Raw genomic sequence first — 21,219 nt, forward strand, 5'->3', positions numbered from 1 at the left:
GCGTAAGCATGCTCTGGATTATCACAGCATAGGAAATCCACCCCAGGAATTTCCTGCTACTTGTATCCTGCTTGATAAAGGAAATGGTCTAAGAAAGTTTGGTCTGAGCAGAAGGAGAGAGCAGACCAGAAGAACAATCAGATGTGTTGAGGGGTGGCTGTGCCCCTCCCTTGCTGCATGGAGAAGTTCAGGATGGGGCCATTGCCTTTGTTTGTGGAGCCTGATCTACGCAGAGCACCAGAGCACCACGGCCACAGGAAGCTGGACAGTTTGCACAGATGCCCTTGAACCAGTTTAAACTGGTGTGAACAAATGCCTTTTTCCGGATTCAGCTGCCCCAGTGGAAGAAATTATCACACCAGCTGCCTGCTGCTGCTGCCTGCCAGTGGTGCCTTCCCGCTGGGAGCATCCCTTATCCACTCTGCTGAAAATGAGCTGGCGTGCTCAGCAAACAGGGACAGGATGAATTTTGAAGCAAACCTTGCTCACTGTGTCTCAGAGAGGTGTGCCCATAGGAGCAGCTCACTGCTAGGGCTGCAGGTGGGGACAGAAGGACACTGGCACGGTGCAGGATGGCCAGGGACAGCTGTCACTCTCGCTGGTACAGGTGGATCCGTCATCCCATAAAAAACTCTGTCCTAATGATGAGACTTCACTCTCTTGCTTGCCCAGGTTTGCAAGCAGATTAAAGTGCCCTAATGGCAACACAGAGCCAGCCCAGACTGTGCTGTAGCAGGGGCACTGTAGGGACTTGCCCTGAAGAGAGCAGACTGCCTCAGAGGGAGAGGGCCAGGCCAATCCCAGGGTAACTTGCTAATGTCCCCATATGGTGGCTTGTAAACCTTCCTGGGGGACCATGAGCAAGACATGCAGGGCTACCGGAATTACAACCCCAGATCACACCACTGTGGTGCAGAACAGGATGGTTTGGGCTGGAAGGACCTTAAAGCCCATCCAGTGCCACCCCTGCCATGGGCAGGGACACCTCCCACTGTCCCAGGCTGCTCCAAGCCCCATCCAGCCTGGCCTTGGGCACTGCCAGGGATCCAGGGGCAGCCCCAGCTGCTCTGGGCACCCTGTGCCAGTGGCATGGTGGGAGTCTGTGCATGGCTCTCATATGGAAATGCAGGTGCAGAAGCAACGTCCCTGTGTGGAAGGTGAGCGGAGGACTTGGTGGTGTAGGAGACATGACAAAGTTTATTCTCAAACCCCAGGGATTTAAAAATGCCTCCTGTTCCATGAACAGAAAGCTTTCTCTTCCCACTCACTGCCAGCCTGCTGCCATCCACACCAAGGCTGCCTTGCCCTCTGCCTGCTTGTCTCACTTACTGCCTGCTCTACTGGCAGCAGTGCTGGGGCTCCCAGCCCCGCAGCTCCACTGGCACTGTCCTGGCTCCGAAGGCACGGCTCCATCCCGCACTGCTGAGCAGCATCACGTGCAGCCTGTCTGTGCTCCACGAGTGGGGCAGGGGTAGGGCACACTGTCCTGGCTGGGTGCTGTGGAGACCTGCAGGCTCAATAGTCCAGAAATTGGGGCTGGAGGATGAGGCTCTTAATCCTGAAGGGAAGGGATGCTTTGTGTGCCCAGCTGGAAGTAGAGAAAAACAAGGTATTAATGACACTGTCATGGGCTTGATCATTCAACCACAGAATCACAGAATATCCTGAGGTGGAAGGGACCCCTAAGGATCATCGAGTCCAACTCTTGGCCCTGTACAGACACCCCAACAATCCCACCCTCCCTGAGACCGTTGTCCAAACACTTCTTGAACTCAGCTTTGGTGCTGTAACCACTGTGCTGGGAGCCTGTTCCACTGCTCAACCACCCTCTGGCTCAAAAACCTTTTCCTGGTATCCAACCTAAACCAGCCCTGACATGGCTCCAGCCACTCCCTCAGGTCCTGTCCTTGATCACAGGGAGCAAAGCTTGGAGCTGCTCCCGTGCTGCCCCTCCGGAGAACACTGAAAACCACAATGAGCTCTGCCCTCAGGCTCCTCTTCTCCAGCAGAACAAACCAAGTGCCCTCAGCTGCTCCTCACAAGGCTTCCCCTCTGGACCCTTCCCCACCCTCGAGGCCTCCTTTGGACACTCTCTAATGGCTTCTTTGTATTGTGGTGCCCAGAACTGCCCCCAGGACTGGAGGTGAGGCTGCCCCAGTGCAGAACAGAGCAGGACAATCCCTCCCTGGCCCGGCTGGTGATGCTGGGCCTGGTGCCCCCCAGGACACGGTTGGTCTTTCCAACAGAAATGATTCTGTGACCCATCATACGATGGGAACAGCTGATCCACTTCAGCAGGACTGGAAAGAGCTGCTAAGAAGTGGAAAGAACTAAGAAGGAAAAGTGGTGCCTTCCCTTCGGTACAAAGAACTCCTTTGTGCCGTGGCCCTGTGCAACCCCTCCTCTGGCAATACAGGCCCCACCTTCACGGGGTCACTCCCCCGGGCAGTCCCGCAGCCCCTGGTGCCCTGCTGCCCCTGGTACCTTGCAGCTCCTGCTCCCACGCCCGCAGTCTCTCCCGGGCCTGCCTGTTCCCAGCAGCTGCCGACTGCCGGTAGTGCCTCAGTGCTTCCGCCAGGTTCTGCTGCACTCCCAGGCCCTGCTCGTAGCAAACGCCCACGTGGTACCTGCTCTGGGCATCCTGGCACAGCAACCAACACAGGGACAAGTGACAACAGCACAGGGAAGGAAACAGAGAGTCTTTAACACCTTCTTTAGGGTTTACTGCTCTATCCTTGGTCACCTCCTTAAGTTTACCCCTCCATCCCTCAGTTTGTATCTTCAGTAATTCAGCCCCCTGGAGAGAAGCACAATCTCTGACTCTGCTCCTTCCTATCCCTTTCCAATTAAATGCACTGATTTCCCTTCAACACCCAGGGCTGTGTCAGGGGAACAAAGGAGCAGCTGGCTCTGCAGAGCATCCCAGCTGTCTCAGAGGTCAGAGCTGAGGTGTCTTGGGCAGCCCTGACTGCACCACATCCTGATCCCACCCAAACTCCGAGCACGCCCTGGGACTGCCCTACGACAGTTCAAGCCCAAGTCTTGTAAAAACATCACAACTGGCACAGAGGTACTTGCTGCCAAGGGCTGGGAGATTGCTCTTTAACACAACAGTGCAGCACTCTCCTGCTCAGCCCCACCTCATTCTATTTCAGAAGAAATCTCAGGCAGCAGAAATGAGGTAAATGAAGCAAATATGCACTAGAGAAAAAGCACCTGAACCACTCAGACATACGTAACTGCTGGGAATGAAGGGGAAAGCAAAGGTTGTCACTGCAGTGAAGCTAAATCCAAACCCATGACATGGTTATGTGTCAGCTGTGCACTTTATCTCTGAGATCCAATGGGAGGCAAAGGGTCTCAGATAGCAGGAGAGCTCCTAAAGACATTGAAAAGACTGCACAGACTCGTGGTCACACAGATCTTTTCAGCAACAAAGCCAGCAGAACAACCTGAGGAGTGTGACTGCCAGAAACATGATCTAACCAAGGCTTTGCAAAAAACAAAAAAAAGAAAGAAGAAAGAAATAGAAAAAAAACCCTCAAGTAAGTATCAAGTTTTAATAAAGCCACGAGAAAAGAACATATTGCAAGTGTTGCTGTCTGGGATGTAGCTGGTAGAGGCAAGTGAAGAACTCAGTGAGTGGGTGCTTTGCAAAATGTTGCAAGTCTGAGTTTATGACAGCAATAAACTCCTTTAGAGATGAGATAAACACATTGAAGGATTGGCACTTCAGCTGTGACAAGAGATAGGGTTCAATCAGAAGTACTGCAGCTCCATCTCTCACAGGATGAGCGCCTCAGAGCCACGACTGCAGCGAGAGGAGATCCCCAAATTAGCACGGCAGAAGTGACTGTGACACCCTTGGAAACCTGGAGGTCAGGCTCAGTTCTCCAAGAAAGCTCTTTAATAAGGGTTTGTATTCTGTGGCTGCACGTCTGAAATAAGGGAGGATAAAAAGTGGGAACCAAAGTAGAACACGGTGTTGGAAAAACACTTGTCAGAGTTCCCTGCTTGGCTCTAGCAGAGAGGAACGACCAAAGAAACGCTGAATCCAAGACTTCTTGTGCTGTTTTCCTTTTTTCTGGAGTTGCACTAAACGGTTCTGTCCTTGCCTCATCCATACCCAGCGTTCTTTCAGCCACCTAAACATAAATTCCAACTCCAGGGTAATGGAAGTGAACCTGTCTCTGGAGCCCTTCTCCCAGGAGAATGGGTACATCCCAGGGAGCCCAGGATCAGCCTGCCCTCAAGGCAGCATCCACAGCCAGCATCCACTGAGCAACAGAGATGGGGAAGGATGCCTGGGGTCTGAGAACTGCCATGGCTGGGACCAAAGCATGCCAGGGGTGCACCCCAGGACCTGCAGCTACCTGACAGATTTTGTGTTGTTAAGGCATTACCAGTAAATGACAATCATCTATTTAACGGGGTAACTCAGTGTGATACTGTTCAGCATAAACATCTGACTCCAGGCTGGAATAAAGGAGCCAGTGATGCATCTTAGGAGAGACCCTTAGCAGATCTGGAACTAAATACTGTGTATTGTGATGTCTGAGCTGCTGTGGCAAGTCAGGCCCCGTCCCACCAGACTGACAGTGTCTGCATTCTGGAAAGAGGGTGAAAACCCAAGTGGCAAAGTTTACAGTGATGTTATGCCAATCGAAATGGTCAAACTCACTATAAAGAATTAATTAAAGAAGATCTCACATGACTGAGGAGTGGGCAACACAATGACAAAGGAAACAGTATTGCCAAATTGCAAAGCAGTGCTGATAGCAAGAAATTTGGGTATCACACTGTGAGAATTCCCTGAGACCAGCTCATCACCGCTCAGTGTCAGGCACAGGGCAAGCAGCATTAGGAATCATTGGAAGGGAATGCAGAACAAAGCAGAGGATCTCATTATGTGAGATCCATGGCATACATCCATCCCGAGTCCACTTTTAGTCCAAACATCTTAAAATGGTCAAAGGAGAATTAGAAAAATGGAGAGAAGACCGACAAGCAAAGTAGAACAGCTTAACTACACGGAGAGACAAACTAAACCAGCACTGTGCAGCCTGCGAAAGAAATGACTCAGAGAGGACACACTAAAGGGCACCACGACCAGAACTATTAGCCAGCAGAACAGGCAATAGCTATTCATTATTTTCCCTTGCACAAAAGCTGTGGGAACTGAAGTTAAAATGAACAAGTTCTTCAGAAAAAAAGCCCCAGCCATTACAATGCAGCTGAAAACAAGGGGACAATGTCACAGTGCTGGAAAGAAACAGAACTGTGGGATGCAGAAACCTGGCTGCGAGACATGGGATCCTCCCTTCTGCTCCTCTAAATGCTGGTGGGGGTTCAGGAGAGTGCTGTGCCCACATTGTGGCACTGCCTTTCGAAAAAGAGAAGCCTGGGTCACTTGGAGAAAGTGCAAGCAAGAAGATTCTTGGGGATCTAACACAACCTGTGAAAAGAAACAGCAACAATGGGGGAAGGCTGCACGGAGATTCAAGTGTTTAAATATGTTAAAGGTGCCTGAATTAAAAAATAAATCCAGAAATAGTCTTTTCATCCTCTCTACAGAAGGAAAGAAACAATGGGCCAATTTTGAAGCATAGATTTGAGACAGACACAACAAAGTTCTCAAAGTGATGCAGTAGTGAAAGATTTTGACTGAAGAGGGTGTTGATGCTCCATAATGGGAAACGTGTACAATTCTGGAAGCTGGATACAGGCCCTTGGTGCTGTAGGAACTCCTCCAGCCCAACAGGGCTGCCTCTGCCTCTGTGTTCTGTAGGGTCTGTGCCCAGGGCCTGTCTCCTCTCCAAGAGGCACCAAGGCCACTCCGTCCTTTTCCACTGTGCAGTAAAATCCTGCCACTCGCTCCCATTTCCAAGAAACCCTGAAATCCTCCAGCTGCAGATCCCAGTCTGAGGACAATCCCTGGCAGAGGGATTACTCACACCACTGTCTGCTGCCAGCAGCAGGTACTTCAGACCTTTCTTCTCCTGTGGTTGCAGCCCCCTCATGTAGAACACTCCAAGATAAGCCTGTGCCTGCAACAAAACCACATGGTCCAGATCAGCCAGGATTTTAATTACTCCGTTCTTTTACTCGTTTTGCAAGCTGCTCAAATGCTGGGGTTACTGTGGCAGTGTGGTAAGGACCCTGCCTGTGCAGGGGCTGCTGGGAGAAGCAGGGCTGCCCTAGGAAAAATCAGCAGGACATGGTAAACACAAAGAAATCACATTTGAGACCCAGAGTATCATTTCAAACTTCCCTGTGGGACTCAGAGCCAGGGAATGGCTCCCACTCATGACCTGTCCCTAAGATCCAGCAGATGCACCACTGGGGCAGTGTGCTCCAGGAGGCACAGGCACTGCCAGCCTGGCATTCCCAGGACAAGATGGCACACGCCTAAATGCATCTCCTGGAGAGGGAAAGGAGGGCAGGATACACAGATCTGCACAGATGAGTCATCTCAGAAAGTCACAGATACAAAATGAGGATCTGTTCTTGCTTCAAGCACTGGAATTTCCTCCAGCACAGCGACCTGCACTCTTGGAATTGAGAGGAGATGAAAACTGAGCTGTGTTTTCAACCACAGGTCAGCTCTCCTAAGCCACAAGTTTAATGCAAGAGCCACATTAACAACAGTGTGGCACAGTGGCTCCTGTGTGCAGGCAGGGCTGTCTCCCAGACACTGCCAGGAATGTAAACAGAGAATCAGACAATGGCTTGGGTCAGAAGGGACCTTAAGGATCCTCTCATTCCAACCCCCCTGCTGTGAGCAGGGATAAATACATCGGAAAGCTTTTCCTTGCAGTGCCACAAATGCTGCTTTCTAGGCTGTGGCTCCAGCCCATCAGTCAGGGCTCTCTGCTGGCTCTCTCCTCTGCCCTGCCATGCTGTGGACACCAACCTCTGTAACGCCAGCCACCGCTGCTTGCTCCAGGAGCGCCACAGCCTTGTGATGCCCGTCCCAGTGGCTGCCAGGGCCGTGCTGGAGCAGGTACCTGGCGTAGCGGTACTGGGCCATGGGGTGACAGCTGCTGGCTGCCTGGCAGTAATAAAAACCTGCCTGAGAAAGAGAAACCCAGGTAATGCCTGCCCTGAACGTGACGTGGCTCCCTTCAAGCTTCACCTCTCTGTCTAGACCCATCACGAGCTGCATCCCTCCCCAGAGCCCTCCCACAATCAGAATATCAGCTGGGTTAGGTCAGACAGTGGACTGTGACCACCCCAGAGCCCTGGAACCACACTGCCTGCTCCACACAAACTCCCCGAGCTGAAGGGGGGGCACTGGGCCAACAATGACTCAAACCAAGCTACCTTTGCTGCTCTTCCCAGCTCCAGCAGCTGCTGGCCAGCTTGCACTAGGTGGCAGGCTGGAGTTACAGGAGCCAAAGCGGAGATCTGAGAAGCCCTGGGATGTGCAGCGGTGTCTTAAATACAGCAACATGACAGGTTTCTCCTTGGAACCCCGCTGGGTGCTGGTAGCACAGCCTGTGCACCTGGAGAACCCTTGGAGGCTGTGGGAAAGGGGAACTCAGAGCACCTCTCTGAGGGGACTGGTGACACTGAAAGCAGCTCTGCAAAGCTGCAATTTTTATTATTTCCAGCATTTTCTACCCAGTCTTCAGAGCTGGGGCACTGCCCAGGCTCCCCAGGGAATGGTCCCGGCCCCGAGGCTGCCAGAGCTGCAGGAGCGTTTGGACAGCGCTGCCAGGGATGCCCAGGGTGGGGTTGTTGGGGTGTCTGTGCAGGGCCAGGAGCTGGGCTGGATGCTCCCTGTGGGTTCCCTGCAGCTCAGGATATTCCATGACTTTCCCACCCATGTAAAAGAACGAGCACCCAGCACAGAGCCCTCTCCTGGTGTGTGCTGCCCACACCCCACCCCACAGGCCCTGGGTACCTTTTCCAAGTCCTTCTCCGTGCCCCTGCCGTGCTCGTAGCACAGCCCCACGTTGAACTGGGCTTTGCTGTAGCCCCGATCCGCCGCCAGCTTGAAGCAGGTGAAGGCCACCCGGCAGTGCCCCGCCCTCATGCTCTCGATCCCTGAGGAAAACACAGCCTAAAGCCAGGGAAAACAGGGAAAAGCACAGGGCCACAACCCAGCCTCCAATGCAGCAACCTCCCCCACAGCCACTGGGCCTTCCTTGGCTCACGCCAAGCGCTCTGGGCCACTTCCAGCTGGCTCACCAACCCCCACTCCACGGTTTCCATAAGAAAAATGGCAACACTGCATTTTAGGGATTTTTCTAGGCTTGTGGCAGAGAGGGATCACAGGCTAACACAGCGTATGGCTCACACAGAAACAACTTGCTTTTCAGTGCTGCAACTAGTGGTGTATATAGGGCAGGGACTTTTCTTAGATCATTGCATCTTCCTTCTGCTTTTCTTAGAGTTGCAATCCTGCAATTGCTTTTTCAGCTTGCCAGGAAAGCTGTGAGCTCAGACAATAAAAGAAGGATACAAGGATATGACATCTTATGTTGCAAAAAAGACAGAGATGGCTTAATTTCCAACTACAGATGTCAGGACAACAGTGCAGGCTTTCAACCAAGCCTGGATTGAAATATGCTGAGGTAAATCAGGTGGCATGATAGGACAAAGGGCAATAAATCCCTCCAAGCACAGTTAAAATTGCTGAAAGGAGGCTTCAGCTTGGGTATTTGCCATCCCTGCCTTCGCACAAGACCTGCAACCATTTGGAGGTCCTCCAAAATGAGAAACCTGTGGTTTAAGGGCAAAACAAAACCAACTTCCCATTACCGAGGATATTCAATGCAATGGAAATATCAATTCGGAAAATCTGCTGCAATTGGAAAGCGGCTTCCTCTAAATGCCCTCGCTGAGCTGGGTCACCCTGAGGAGTCAAAGAAAACAGCTATTAAAGACAGCTAAGTCATATCAATCCTAGAGGAGATTCTTGCTTGGAAACCAAGCAGTGAGACCTGTTTGTATTGTGGTACAGTCACCAGGAGGGTGATGTCATGTGTCCACACAAAAACCTCCCTGTCCTACACAGCCACCTCGTTGGGGAAGCTGTACAGACACTGGGCTGGCCAGGGAGCTTGGTGCAGCCTCTCAGGCATCATCAGACCTTTCAGAATTCAGCAAATACCTGATCCTACTCAGAGCAGTCTGCAGCTCCTGCCCAGGGCAGCGCAGGGACAGCTCCGAGCTCTGCTCCTGGGCCAGGGACAGCACCCAGGGAGCGGCTGGAGCTGGGCCAGGGCAGGCTCAGGCTGGAGAGCAGGGAAAGGTTCTTCCCCAGAGGGTGCCGGGCACTGCCCAGGCTCCCCAGGGAATGGGCACGGCCCCGAGGCTGCCAGAGCTGCCAGGGGTGCACAGGGTGGGGTTGCTGGGGTGTCTGTGCAGGGCTGGGACTGATCCTTGTGGATCCCTTACAAATCAGGATATTCCATGATTCTAAGATAACTCCCCCCTCCAAAAATAACATTACCCCTTGTTCCCTGTTCCACATCGTGCCCACACACAAAACACCCTCACACCTTTGCATGTGCTTTACCCAGTTCCGGCTGAGCTCACCCCTCAGCTGGACTGAGCTCTGCCCAGGGCTGCTGAAACCCTGCAGGGCACAGACAATTCCTTTCCTCCTCGTGATGAACAGAGGGGCTCAGCCCAGCCCAGCCCAGCTGCACACCCCGAGTGCCATCGAGTGGCAGCAGAGCTCAGTGCACACGGGGAAGTTGGGAAAATGCCCCTTGGCACACCCAGCTCCACTGCTGAGCTCGGGGCTACTCCCAAGAGGCCAAGACAGGGACCAAGGCCCCTCCTTGAGCTGCTCCATGACCTAGGACCCAGCTCCAGGCCCTTCCTACAGCCCTGCACAAGTGGCACATCCCAGGATGGGGAGATCCACACTGAGCCCCCCAGCAGATCAAGCAAATGCCTCCCTGGTGCCCTTTGCAGGAACTCGCGCTGCTAAAAACTGAATTTGCCTCCTCTCTGCTCACAGTGTCCTTGAGCAATTGCTCAACCGATTTTTTAAAAAGGGAATTATCTGCATCTAAGATGTGAATTGGAAAGAATTGGCAGGTTTAATCACAACAAGAACAATAATATAATTTATGGCCTTGTGACTCTCGAGCTGATGCACTCTCTTCAAGCCCCAAGTGCTTCCCTCTTTAACAGACAAGAGCCAGCCCTGATTCGCAGCGTTTGGAGGAGTGACACCACCTTCCCCAGTCATGGGTTGTCTGGTAAACACCAAAATAGCAACAGCATGTAATCACCTAGTGAAAGATTGCATCAAAATGCAAATACACAGGAGCACACTGGTGCTGCTGAATTTGTTTTTTTATTTGGTTGCTTGGTTTGGTGTTTTTCCCCATCTTCTTTCAGTGCTTCCCTGCCAGCAGTCCTGTCACACTGATACCTGAAAGGATGGGGATGTCAGTTTGTAAATCCTGGAATTCTGCTCTAAAGCAGATGCCAGTATATCCCATCTCCCTTTTTTTTTTTCCAGTCTTGTGTGTGAGTGTTGCTCAGGCTGTGCTTGGAGCAGCTCTGGGATGAGTTCCTGCAGGGAAGGTGCAGACACAAACAGTAGAAAATCAAACCATACCTTTGCACTGTGGAGAACTGGCCCCACCCTGGAGCTCACAGGGATTTGGAACTCCCCTGCATTAACAAAAAACCCAACAAAAAAGCAAGGTTAAGCAATGCTGCATCTTTGCCTCTTCCCACCTTCTTTATTCCATAGCTCTTTCCTGAAGGGCTGATCTTCCATCCAGCCAGGGACATCAGGAACAGAAGGAATCCCAACTAATCTGACTTTTGGAGCAAGAGCAAGCACGTGCCCCAGGAATCCAGCCCTGTGGGGCCAGCTCCTCCAGAAAGGCCCCTGGTTTTGATCTGAAGACACTGAAAGTAGAGAATCTCCTGCTTCTCCTAAATGTGTGTTCCAGTAACTCATAATCACTGCTTTAAACCCCTGTGCTTCATTTCAAATTAAAGTACTTCTACTCTGGGTTTCTGCTCACAGGCACTGGCTCTTCTAGGTTTTTTCTTCTTTACTAAAAAGCCAATTCCTGCTTTTGAAAGTCCTGACACGACTAATCAGCCCCTCTTGATTCCTGTCTGTGATTCTAAAAAGACTGCACCATTCAAGTCTTTCAACTGCAGCACTTTTCTGCCAGCCTTGGTTAATTTTATGACTTTTTGCTACTGTTCCTGAATTCCCAACACTGTTCCTGAGGGGCAGCCCCTCTCAGCAGTGTCACAGGAAGGGTGACATTGCCTCCTCATGCCCAGTTTGCCTGGATCAGAATTGTGCTGCAGCTCCCAGCTTGCCCAGAGCATCACACCCGCCCTCAGCTGAGATGCTGCCTCCTTAGCTCCTTCTCCAGGTAATTTCCTTGCAGGGTACAGCTCTGCTTCTGCCAGGGGATGATCAGCCCTGCTATCAGGCTGCATCAGATGCAGGCTTAGGTTATCAGCCCCCTCTGCTCCCCCAGCTCATCCCTGCCCTCTCAGGTACACTGGGACAGCCAGTTCAGCACTGTGTGACCAGTTCCAATCAGAATTATCTGACAGAGCAACTCCAGCACAAGCTAAGGCACCCTGCTCAGAGCAGAACTGGCAGAGGTTACAGTGGCACTTACTCCAGCCACTCTAAGAGGACAATGACCTCCACGAAGAGAACAGACAGCCTGAGGCCAAGCATTTTTAACCTGGACTACCACAAGCAGCTGGATCCCATGGGACATTTAACTCCAGGTGCTGGAGCCTGGATCACTGCGAGCCAGAGCTGCTCACAGCAGGAGTAGCTGTGCCCTCCCTCTCAAGCTGTGTGGGAGCCAACACAAGCGAAAAAAAAGTCCTTTTAGGGCCTGATTCCTTGATTCTTGGCACTGTTTGGCCCCACAAGCAGCAGCAATGAGGTGTGCACCAGGCAGGAGTGCTCCTTGCAGTGCCTGACTGTGGCACAGTGTGCAGGAGCTGTGCCCTGTGTGCCAGCTGCAGCCTCATTATTCCCAAACAAACAATTCCCCCCCGGCTGAATGCAAATGTGTGTTATCTGAACAGGCCCCACTCACCCAACGAGCAAGATCACTATGGCAAACATGATTTCTACGCATCATTCCACCAAAAGTAGTATAATCTGTGAATTTATTAGTTGTGCTTTCCATTTCTTTGCAGAGCAGGCGTCAAATTATCTGATATTTCTCACTGTAAGGCTCTATCATGTATCTCCCTCGTGATGTAATTTGGGTTTTTGCCACACATACAACTGCAAATCCCACGGAAAAAATGGGCTGTATTAAGAATTCTCCCACTACTTGTTTAAACAGCATTAGTAAACGCACACTTTCAAGAAACTGTACATTTTGCACAGATGTCTACTCCTAAATCAGAGACTCCTCGTTTACTGTGAAAATGTTGTAATTTGGACAAACCACTGAAGCATGAAAAATAAACAGCCACTAATTCTGAATTCTGCCAGCCTGCAGAAGCACCTTGTGCCCCTCTAGCACTGGAAACCCCTCCTCACTCCAATCTCCCCACATTAGGGTTACCAATCCCAGAGAACACCTGGAAGAAAACCCAGGGATCAACTGATCCCGACACCCAGCCCCAGCTCCTGAAGGATCAGAGAGTCCCAGAATGGTTTGGGCTGGAAGGGACCTTAAAGCTCACCCAGCCCCACCCCTGCCACGGCAGGGACACCTCCCACTGTCCCAGGCTGCTCCAAGCCCCAATGTCCAGCCTGGCCTTGGGCACTGCCAGGGATCCAGGGGCAGCCCCAGCTGCTCTGGGAGACCTGAATTCCCTCAGAATCACCTTTGAGGCTGGGCAAGCTAAATTATTCTTCAGGTTGTTTAAAAGATGGGAATAACACAGCTGGAATTGTCTACGCAACTTTATTTCTATTTCTTCAAACCCAAGCTATGATGCAACGTGACTGCCCATCCCTTTTTCCAATGTGACTGCCCATCCCTTTTTCCATGCAATCCTGCAGCTTTCAGCGTTCTGGATGCCCAATGCTCACATCTTCAGCAGTTAATAAATATTTCTGTCTTTCCCCACTGTTCATCCTGGACTAATCAAGTGTTGCTCACAGCTAGCTCCAAATGAGGAATTAATAATCTTCTCATAGACAGCCTAGATTGCTCATCCCAAAACATCCACAAGAATGAAGTCACAACAAGAGCTGGCCAAAATCCAGCATTTCTGCCTCATGGAAAATTTCACTGTTTCCAATTGGTTTCATTGTGCTTTGAAATGAAAACACACTTTTGCAATGTTTGTGATCTCAGAATTGAAATAACGAATTTTACAGTTCTGCCAGGGGTAAAATACAAGTCCCCAGGGCATCATTCAGCTGCTGTAACACTGAGACTGGCTGTAATCACCTGCTTGCTCACTCTGTGCCTTTAACTTCCAGCAAAAAGCCTCTGAGTGAGGCAGGAATTGCACAGAAAAAAATAAGATGTGAACACAGAGCTGAGGACTTGCTGGTAGCAATATCCAGAATGCTATTGAAGGCAAGTTTTAGGTTAATTTCCTGACGTTTTCCTTTTAAACAAAGGAGATTTTTATCCTATTGTGCTCAGTTAAAGTTGGAATGGCTCCTGTGGAAAGCTGGGATGTTGGGATCCATCACACAGATCTTTGCCACAGCAACAGCAGATTGTCATTGTACAGGGAGACCAGCACCAGCAAGTCTGGCAATGAGCTGAACACCCAGAGAAAGGGTAAGGACATGGAATTCTCTCCAGAAGATCCCTTGCCATTGCTGGCAGCAGCAAACTGGAGCAGGGAAGGTACATTCTGCTCCACTCCGAGGGCTGTTCTCTCATGGCAAGACTTTGCTACCAGATTCCCCTGCATCATCTGCCAGGCGTCTGTCCTTCCCTTCCTTCTGCTCTCCCCAGCTTCCTGCTGCATCCTCATTTTGCCAGCCTCACCCTCCTTCAGTGGCTAAACACCAGGAAAAAAAGAAAAATCCTGTACCTCAGGCAGGTTCTTCTGTGGAAAGCAAAATGTAGCGAAAGAATGGGATCATCAAGCTTCACTCTCCACGGAAAGATTCCCAGGACTTCTCACATGACAAAACCCTGCATTTTGTCAGGCTCTTCAGTGCAAATTACCAAATCTCTTCCCCCTGACTTTTCTCCATAAATTCCCACAAAATGGATGCACAGCATAACGTGGAATGTAACCCGAGGACTTATGTATGGAGCAAAATCAAATTATTTCTGACATATATTATCTCTGACAAGTGACAGTTGGAGATGCTTGGGCAGAAGGGTGAGGAGCAGGGATTATAAAGTCACGCTCTCCCTGGCAGAACTTTCCAGCAATCAGCTGTTCTGTGATCTGAGCAGGAGGCTTGGCTGGACCAATTAAGTCTAATTTCAGTGCGTAATTTTACTTTAATCACTTCCTGGAACCCACTTGTACTTCTGGCCTGTAGCAGAGAGTACCACGATTTCCCTGGGCACTGGCCAAACACAAAATGCCTTTTGCTTTTTTCCAAACTTGCTACCTGACCCTTCTGTGCTGCCTCTTAATATGAGGATTATGAAAGAGATGGTCCCCATTCCATTTCTCTCAACACTTTTAGTTTCACAGAGCACCAGCACATTCTCTGTCACTTCTTTTTCTTAAGTTGAAGAGTCAGTCTCTGTTTGGATGTAATTGTCTCCTTGTCATCTTTTCTCTGCAGTTTTGTCCCTGTTTTTCAGACACTGTCTTTTCCTTAAGAGTTGAAGACGTGGCTGCATCCCAGACTCACAGGAACCCTCGGCACTGCCTTGTCCTCAGTTCCTTCCTTCACCATAATTAACATTTAATTGGCCTCGCTGCTGCCGAGCACTGACTTAACCTTATCAAAAGCACATCCACAGTGACTTTAAATGTTCCCTCTGCAAGACAATTATTAATTTGACACTGCTCATTCTGCATGTGTATTTACAGCCACACTCCCTTGTGTACACTCGCTTAACCCACCTGGGGATTACCCTGGCTTTAGCTCTTGTGCAGTTCTTGCCTGTGACTTTCAGATTTGACTGTCCTGAATAATTTTGTACCATTTGCTGCTTCTCTTGCCTCACTCGTCACCTCTTTTTTCCAAATCACTGCTGACTGTGCCGAACAGAAGAGGTTTAGCAAAGGACAAGGGAATCCTGCAGTAATGGCTCTCCACTGTGGAAACTTTCCTGTGCTTTAAGGAGTTACCAGCCCAAGAGTAACCCCTCCATGTTCCCTCACATCAGCTTTAATTCTTTAGATAGCTTTGGTTTAGGTCCTGTCTGGATGGTTTTCAGAAAGCTAAAAGCTGGATTATCTTGCTCCACATGCCAGTTGACTTCTCCAAAGAAGTCTTAATAGATTTACAACTCTCTCAAGTCTCTGCACAGGAGCAAGCTGGCCTGAGAAATGGCTTCCTAAATCCTTCCAAGACCTTTGATCCCAGCCCACTCATCCCAGCATCTGACACCTCTATCCTGTAGCAGAGTTTCTATCAAATCAGAATCACCTTTTTTGCAGTTCTGTGCCTCAAACAAACACCCACCCACCCCTTTTTAAAAGCCAAGCTGTGCAATCTCTCAGTGCTCATTCCCCTGGTCACAGAGCAGGTTTGAGCATGGGATTACAGACCATCCTTGGAGGCTCAGTGATTTCCCAGCTTCTGAAGAACATCTGAACGAAGACCACGTGGCCTTAGAGACTTGTCACTGTTCAATTTATCAGTTTGCCTAAAAGCTCTTCCTGTTGACCCTCACTGGGAGCTGTTTGTCAGACACACATTCACTCCAGGATGTTCAGCTGTGCCAACTGGAGGCATTGCTGTCTCCACTTCTTCCCACCACTCCTCCCAGAGGTCCGTGTCCAGTCACCTGCCAGTGCTGGAGTGCTTCTTAATGTGCTCCAGGCTAAAGCAGATGGGTTAAACAGCCTGATTGGCAGTTTAGGTAAATTAACCTGGCTGTTTTCCTGGAGTTAATTAGGAGACATGGAAACAAAATGCTCCATTTGCCAACTGATGGGAATGGTAACCTCTGGCAGGAGATGGTTTGATAAGCAGTGATGGGCATGGCTGAAATCAGCACAGAAGGAAGCCAAAATTCTGAAAGCAAGCAAAAAATGGGGAACAGCTCTGACCTTTTATGCAGCACCTTTGTTATTTAAATTCCTCCCTGGGAGGGTGGGCAGGCCCTGGCACAGGGTGCCCAGAGCAGCTGGGGCTGCCCCTGGATCCCTGGCAGTGCCCAAGGCCAGGCTGGACATTGGGGCTTGGAGCAGCCTGGGACAGTGGGAGGTGTCCCTGCCCATTGCAAGGAACAAGATGAGCTTTAAGTTCCCTTTCCAACCCAGCCCAGTCTGTGATCCTATGATTTAGCCAACATCTGTGGCTGGTTTCCTTGTGTGCCTCTCTACACCATTACTGAATGCTGTCCCCTTGCCACCTGTTCCAGCAGGCTTCCAACAACTTTCCTGGGGCCATTATCAGTGTTTCTATATCTAGTGACTTGTGGGCCTCATCTGATCCTCCTTGGTGTGACTTTAAATTCCCTATGTAGGACACGCTTTCCTGGGTGAGACTTCAATTTTGTTGGAGTCTATCTTTCTATTTTTATAAAACTCATTTTAATAATGTCTTTGATACCTCCTTCCACTGTCTTATCTATGGCATAAGAGCTCAGCAATGCATCCTCATCTTGCAGGAAGAGAATAATTCCTTTACTTTCACACCATGTACACCAGTGTCCCAGATCAGTGGTGCAGCATCCTCCTGAATCCTTCTGGCTGCAAACATCTGTCCACAACAAAAGAACAGGACTGGATGCTGTAATCAGTCTGCTAAGGCAGAGCAGGGTTGGGAAGGCCATTGTCACCTGCAGTTACAGCACAGCCTTGTCTCTGCCTTCAGGAGGTTTTTTTTCCTCCTGTCTCTGACTCCCGATTCATCCCTCTGAAATTCTGTCTTTCCACTCTGACCTGCCTCCTCAAGTGTCAATAAATGGCTGCACACTCCCTGGCCCTGAGCTTGCCTTGGGGGAACTCCCAAGTCCTTCTGCCACAAGTATCCTGCCCCGCAGCACATGGCACATACCTGCTTCTGCCCAGGGCTGGCTCTCTCCTTCCCCTGAGGGGATGCCTGAGGATGAATTCTCTGGTACAGCCTCTGGACTTGCTTTCTGCAGGAACTGGGAGCCCAGCTGCTCGCTGGGACAGCCGGTTGAGGCTTCAGTCACCACTGTAATATAGAGCACAAAAACTCTGTCTGCTTCGGGGGACAAGGGCAGTCTGTGGACGTACCCAGTGTCCTCTGACCACACAGACAAGCAGAAGGGAAGTTCGTGCAGCAGAATTCAGAACGGAAAACAAAGGTAAGGGCACACAAAGTGGGATTGCACCAAGCCGTTTAAAAGCAGAGACTGTCCTGACACTCTTCCCAGGGCCCGAGAGCGGCTCTCAGCCTCTCCCAGCTCTCTTCCAGGCTCAGTTAACACACCACAGGCAGGAATCCCACCCGGCAGCCCCGCACCGCCCTGCCCAGGCCACAGCCGCTGACCTGTGGGCTGGGTGGGCAGCGAGGAGAGCCGGGGAAGCCTTCTCTCTGTCCTGGCGTCCGGCAGCGACCTGAGCCACGCGATCTGCCTGAGCAGCTGCAGCAGCAGCGCGCCCACGGCTCCCTGCGGAGAGGGGGGCACAGTCAGCGAGAGCAGCCCCGCTCCCTCTTCCCGCTCCCATCCGGCCCCTGGGCCCCGGCTCTGTTCGGGGACCCGCCCGAGGTGTCCCCGGCGCCGCTCCTCACCCAGGTGACGGCCTCCCGCACGGAGTAGCGGGGCACCAGGCCGGGCAGCGGCTGCCGCCGTCCTCCTCGCTCCGGGCCATCCTGACACGCGGCCGCCCTGCAACAACCACACACACGGGCCCCGTGAGGCCGGGCCGCGACGGCGGCCCCGGGGCGGGGGACACCCGAGCCGCACTCACCGCTCGGGGCTGTGGCCGCGGCCGCCGCCCAGCCCGGGGGCACAGGCGGGGCGGGCGGGGGTGGGCGCGCAGCGACCCCGGCCCAGCAGCAGCCGCCACATCCCGCCCGCCCCGCCAGCAGCGCGCGGGGGCATAGAGACGGGCGGGCGGCCGGGCACGGCGGGGGCACGGCGGCCCGGGGCTGCGGGGACAGCGAGGACAGACGGGACAACGGGAACAAGAGCGGCTACAGGCGGCCGGGGCCGGGCGGGCGGCGCGGGGGGAGCGGCACCATCGCCGCGGAGCGGGGATCCAGCGGCGCGGTCGCCACGGAGCGCGGACGGAGCGGCAGCAGCGCCATAGAGCGCGGCTGGAGCGGCCCCGCCGCCACGGAGCGCGCAGAGAGCGCCGCCCGCCGCGGGAGGTCCCGTGTGGGCACGGCCGGGGCTGAGGGGGCACCGAGGGCCCGAGGGGGTCGTGGTTTGCAAAATGTGGAATATGGGAAACATTTCGGAGGAAAGCGTGTTCACTGGTGTTTGATCTTGGTATACTTTCCAGCCTAATCAAAAAGAAGGGGGGTTTTATCTGTGAAGCAGCAGCTCACAAGCTCTACGTGATGTCCAGGTGTTCGGAAGTCCGATCACTTGTTGGTGGAATCACCTTGCTGATGATGCTGATATTTCGAGAGTCAGAAAGAGTTAACAGTTTGTCCAGAGTGTAACAGGGAATGAGAAGGGGATTATGAAACAGGGCGCTGCCTTATTGTTGTAAAATGTGGAATAAATTAAAATTACAAAAGGATGTTCTTTGTGTGCTTTCAAGCCACACCAACAAGAAGGGAGATTTTATCCCTGGAACAAATAGCACCTAAAAAGCTCCAAGTGATGTCCAAGTGTTAGAAGGACAAATAACTTGGAATGGCCTTGCGAAGGTTTAGGGCTGGACATGTTTTGATGATCTCAGACCCCAGGGAGGTTGAAGAAGCTTGGGAAGAAGGGTGTACCACTGATGGTGGACACAATGCAGGATTTATAGACCACAAGGACATTCGGCAGGACCCACGAGATAAGGAAGAAACTGATAAAGCCAACTCAGCAACTGGGCTGAAATCAGCTCCAATTGGGTAGAAAGTAATTCCAGCAGGGGCAAGTCACAACCACTGACCCATGGCCCAGGAAACCACTGACCCAAAAGAAGAGAAGGACTGAGAGTGGGACTAATTAGCATGAAAAGCGAGAGACTCATTAACCAATAGAAGATAGAATACTAATTAATAAGAGAACGAGGTGACATGCAGCCAGTGAGCACGGATGCCTTTGTTTGCTAAAACGTATAAACAGTGACAAGTTTTGGTTGTGGCTGCGCTGGCTTTGGGGATTTGCCACCAGCCCCCTTTTCTGCACAGAACTGTCAGGAAATCAAACACCTTGACTCTGTGTGGTTCAGCCCCTTGCACGCCAGGGAAAGAACCTGTTTTGGGAGAACAGGGAGAGTCCCTGGGGATTGCTGTACTTCGGCGTGGGGGGATAATTCCTCCTGGGGAACATGGATAGGGACACACCCCAGACTGGTCATACCCACGTTGTTCCTGCAGCTTTGGGGTGTCTGTGAGTGTTCCCTGAGCCCTGGGGGTGACAAAATGTAAGAACCACGTTAATAGTGGGGAGTGCTGAAGGATTCCTGTGGTTGCCTTTTCTTCACCCAGAGCTGCACCCCACAGGGGCCATGCTGTGCCAGCCTGAGGAAAAATCATCTTCATGTCCTCCTCACCCTGGGTTTCCATGAGGAGTGGGAATACTGCCCTGCTCATTCCAGCTGAACACTCTCTTGTTTATTCCTTTGCTCCATAGGCACAGAAATTCTTGGCCATTGCAGCAATTGTCTCTCTTTCTGGAATATGGTGTTTTCTGTGCTGGTAATTCCTGTTATGAGCTCAGAGTTCTTGTTCAGTATTAGCTGTGGTTTATGCTTGAATGGCTGCTAGTTTAATTCCAGGTATGGCTTTCCACAAGATCCATAATCACTCTCCTTCATCAGCCTGAACACTTGCTTTAAACTATAAAATTTCTCTTGGTGTTCCACAGCTTGTATTTTTTTTTTCTTTGGTAGTGTCATATGGGACACAAATCCTTTATCCTTTTCACCCCAGATTTGGCTTAATAGTGTAATTACAAAGTCATTTAGTTGCCTGTTTCACTAAATGTGTCTGTAATTGTCTCATGTTAGTAGACTGGTGTTTGCTAAGCTACTACAGTTTGTTTGGGGATGAAAATTACATGCAAAATAGAAATATCAGCATCTCCACTCTATAATCTTGCCTTAATTTTCTTGCTCATCAGGTTGATACCACTAATTAATGCTCCAAAAAATGAACCTGCATTTGTTGGTAGTGGTTCATCCAAGGTCTTCTCAGCTGATCACTGAATTTTTAATGCTTTGGTCCTGGTTTCCTTTCAAGTCCCCAGCCAGGTGGTGAGTGATACTCTGTCTTTTCTGTGACTGGCAAGGCAAGAGCAGAGCTGGTGTGTTTGGATTCCTGTTGAGGGGATTCCCCAGCAGCTGCACGGTGTCCATGGTGCAGTTATGTGCCTGTGTCTTTGACACTGGAGAAGGAAAATCACTGGATGGAGGTGAGGGGATGCTGAGAGATGAGAAAGCAGCTCTGGACGGAAGGACCAAGTGGCCAGGGAGGCCAGTGGGATCGTGGGGTGCTTTTCCAGCAGGTCAGGGAGGGATCCTGCCCCTGTGCCCAGCCCTGGGGGCACCTCTGGGGTGCCGTGCCCAGCTCTGGCTCCTCAGCCCAGCAGGGCCAGGGAGCTCCTGGAGCGGGGCCGGCGGAGGCTGCGCAGCTGAGGAAGGGCCTGGAGCATCCCCGTGCCCAGCACAGGCTGAGGGAGCCGGGGCTGCTCAGCCTCGAGAGGAGCCCCAGCTGAGAGGGGCCCTCAGCCCTGGCTGTCCCTGGCTGCAGGGAGGGCTCAGGGCAGGGCCCGGGCTCTGCTCCGGGGCCCGGCAGCGGCCCCAGAGCACCGGGCAGGGCCTGAGCGCAGCAATTCCCCCGCCCAGGAGGCAGAACTGCTGCCCTGGGCAGGGCCCGGCCCCGAGCAGATTGTGCAGAGAGGCTGTGCAGTGTCCCTCGCTGGGGATATTGCAGAGCTGTGTGGGCACACTGCTGTGCCCTGGGCTCTGCCATGGCCCTGCTGGGGCAGGGAGGTGCCGCCGGCTGAGCCCCTGTGGGCCCTTCAGCCTCACCCACTCTGGGGTTCTGGGAAGGGA

The 21,219-nt window shown here is 51.8% G+C and overlaps 1 protein-coding gene across 1 annotated transcript; it reads right to left on the reverse strand.

The window, feature by feature from the left end:
* Window positions 1-1,177: 1,177 nt before the first annotated feature.
* DELE1 (DAP3 binding cell death enhancer 1) lies at window positions 1,178-18,089 on the reverse strand. Its single transcript, XM_042024998.1, has 11 exons — window positions 17,968-18,089; window positions 17,789-17,885; window positions 17,546-17,666; window positions 17,084-17,227; window positions 10,586-10,641; window positions 8,767-8,860; window positions 7,907-8,049; window positions 6,914-7,072; window positions 5,955-6,047; window positions 2,485-2,641; window positions 1,178-1,588 (listed from the first exon to the last, which is right to left on the reverse strand). Exons 1-11 carry the CDS (start codon window positions 18,066-18,068, stop codon window positions 1,338-1,340), a joined length of 1,416 nt encoding a protein of 471 aa, XP_041880932.1. The 5' UTR covers window positions 18,069-18,089; the 3' UTR covers window positions 1,178-1,337.
* Window positions 18,090-21,219: the final 3,130 nt, after the last annotated feature.

The sequence above is a fragment of the Corvus kubaryi genome, unplaced genomic scaffold (genome assembly GCF_017639235.1).
Source record: "Corvus kubaryi isolate FWS band 111438036 unplaced genomic scaffold, C.kubaryi_AGA036_p1.0 128, whole genome shotgun sequence".
Classification (NCBI taxonomy): domain Eukaryota; kingdom Metazoa; phylum Chordata; class Aves; order Passeriformes; family Corvidae; genus Corvus; species Corvus kubaryi.

Excerpts from the sequence above, each read along its gene's own strand:
- DELE1 (XM_042024998.1), bottom strand. The coding sequence starts at position 18,068 with ATGTGGCGGCTGCTGCTGGGCCGGGGTCGCTGCGCGCCCACCCCCGCC. Across the intron at positions 17,886-17,967 it reads CGCGGCCACAGCCCCGAGCG|GGCGGCCGCGTGTCAGGATG; the intron begins GTGAGTGCGGCT and ends TGGTTGTTGCAG. Across the intron at positions 8,861-10,585 it reads CAGTTCTCCACAGTGCAAAG|GGTGACCCAGCTCAGCGAGG; the intron begins GTATGGTTTGAT and ends TTGACTCCTCAG.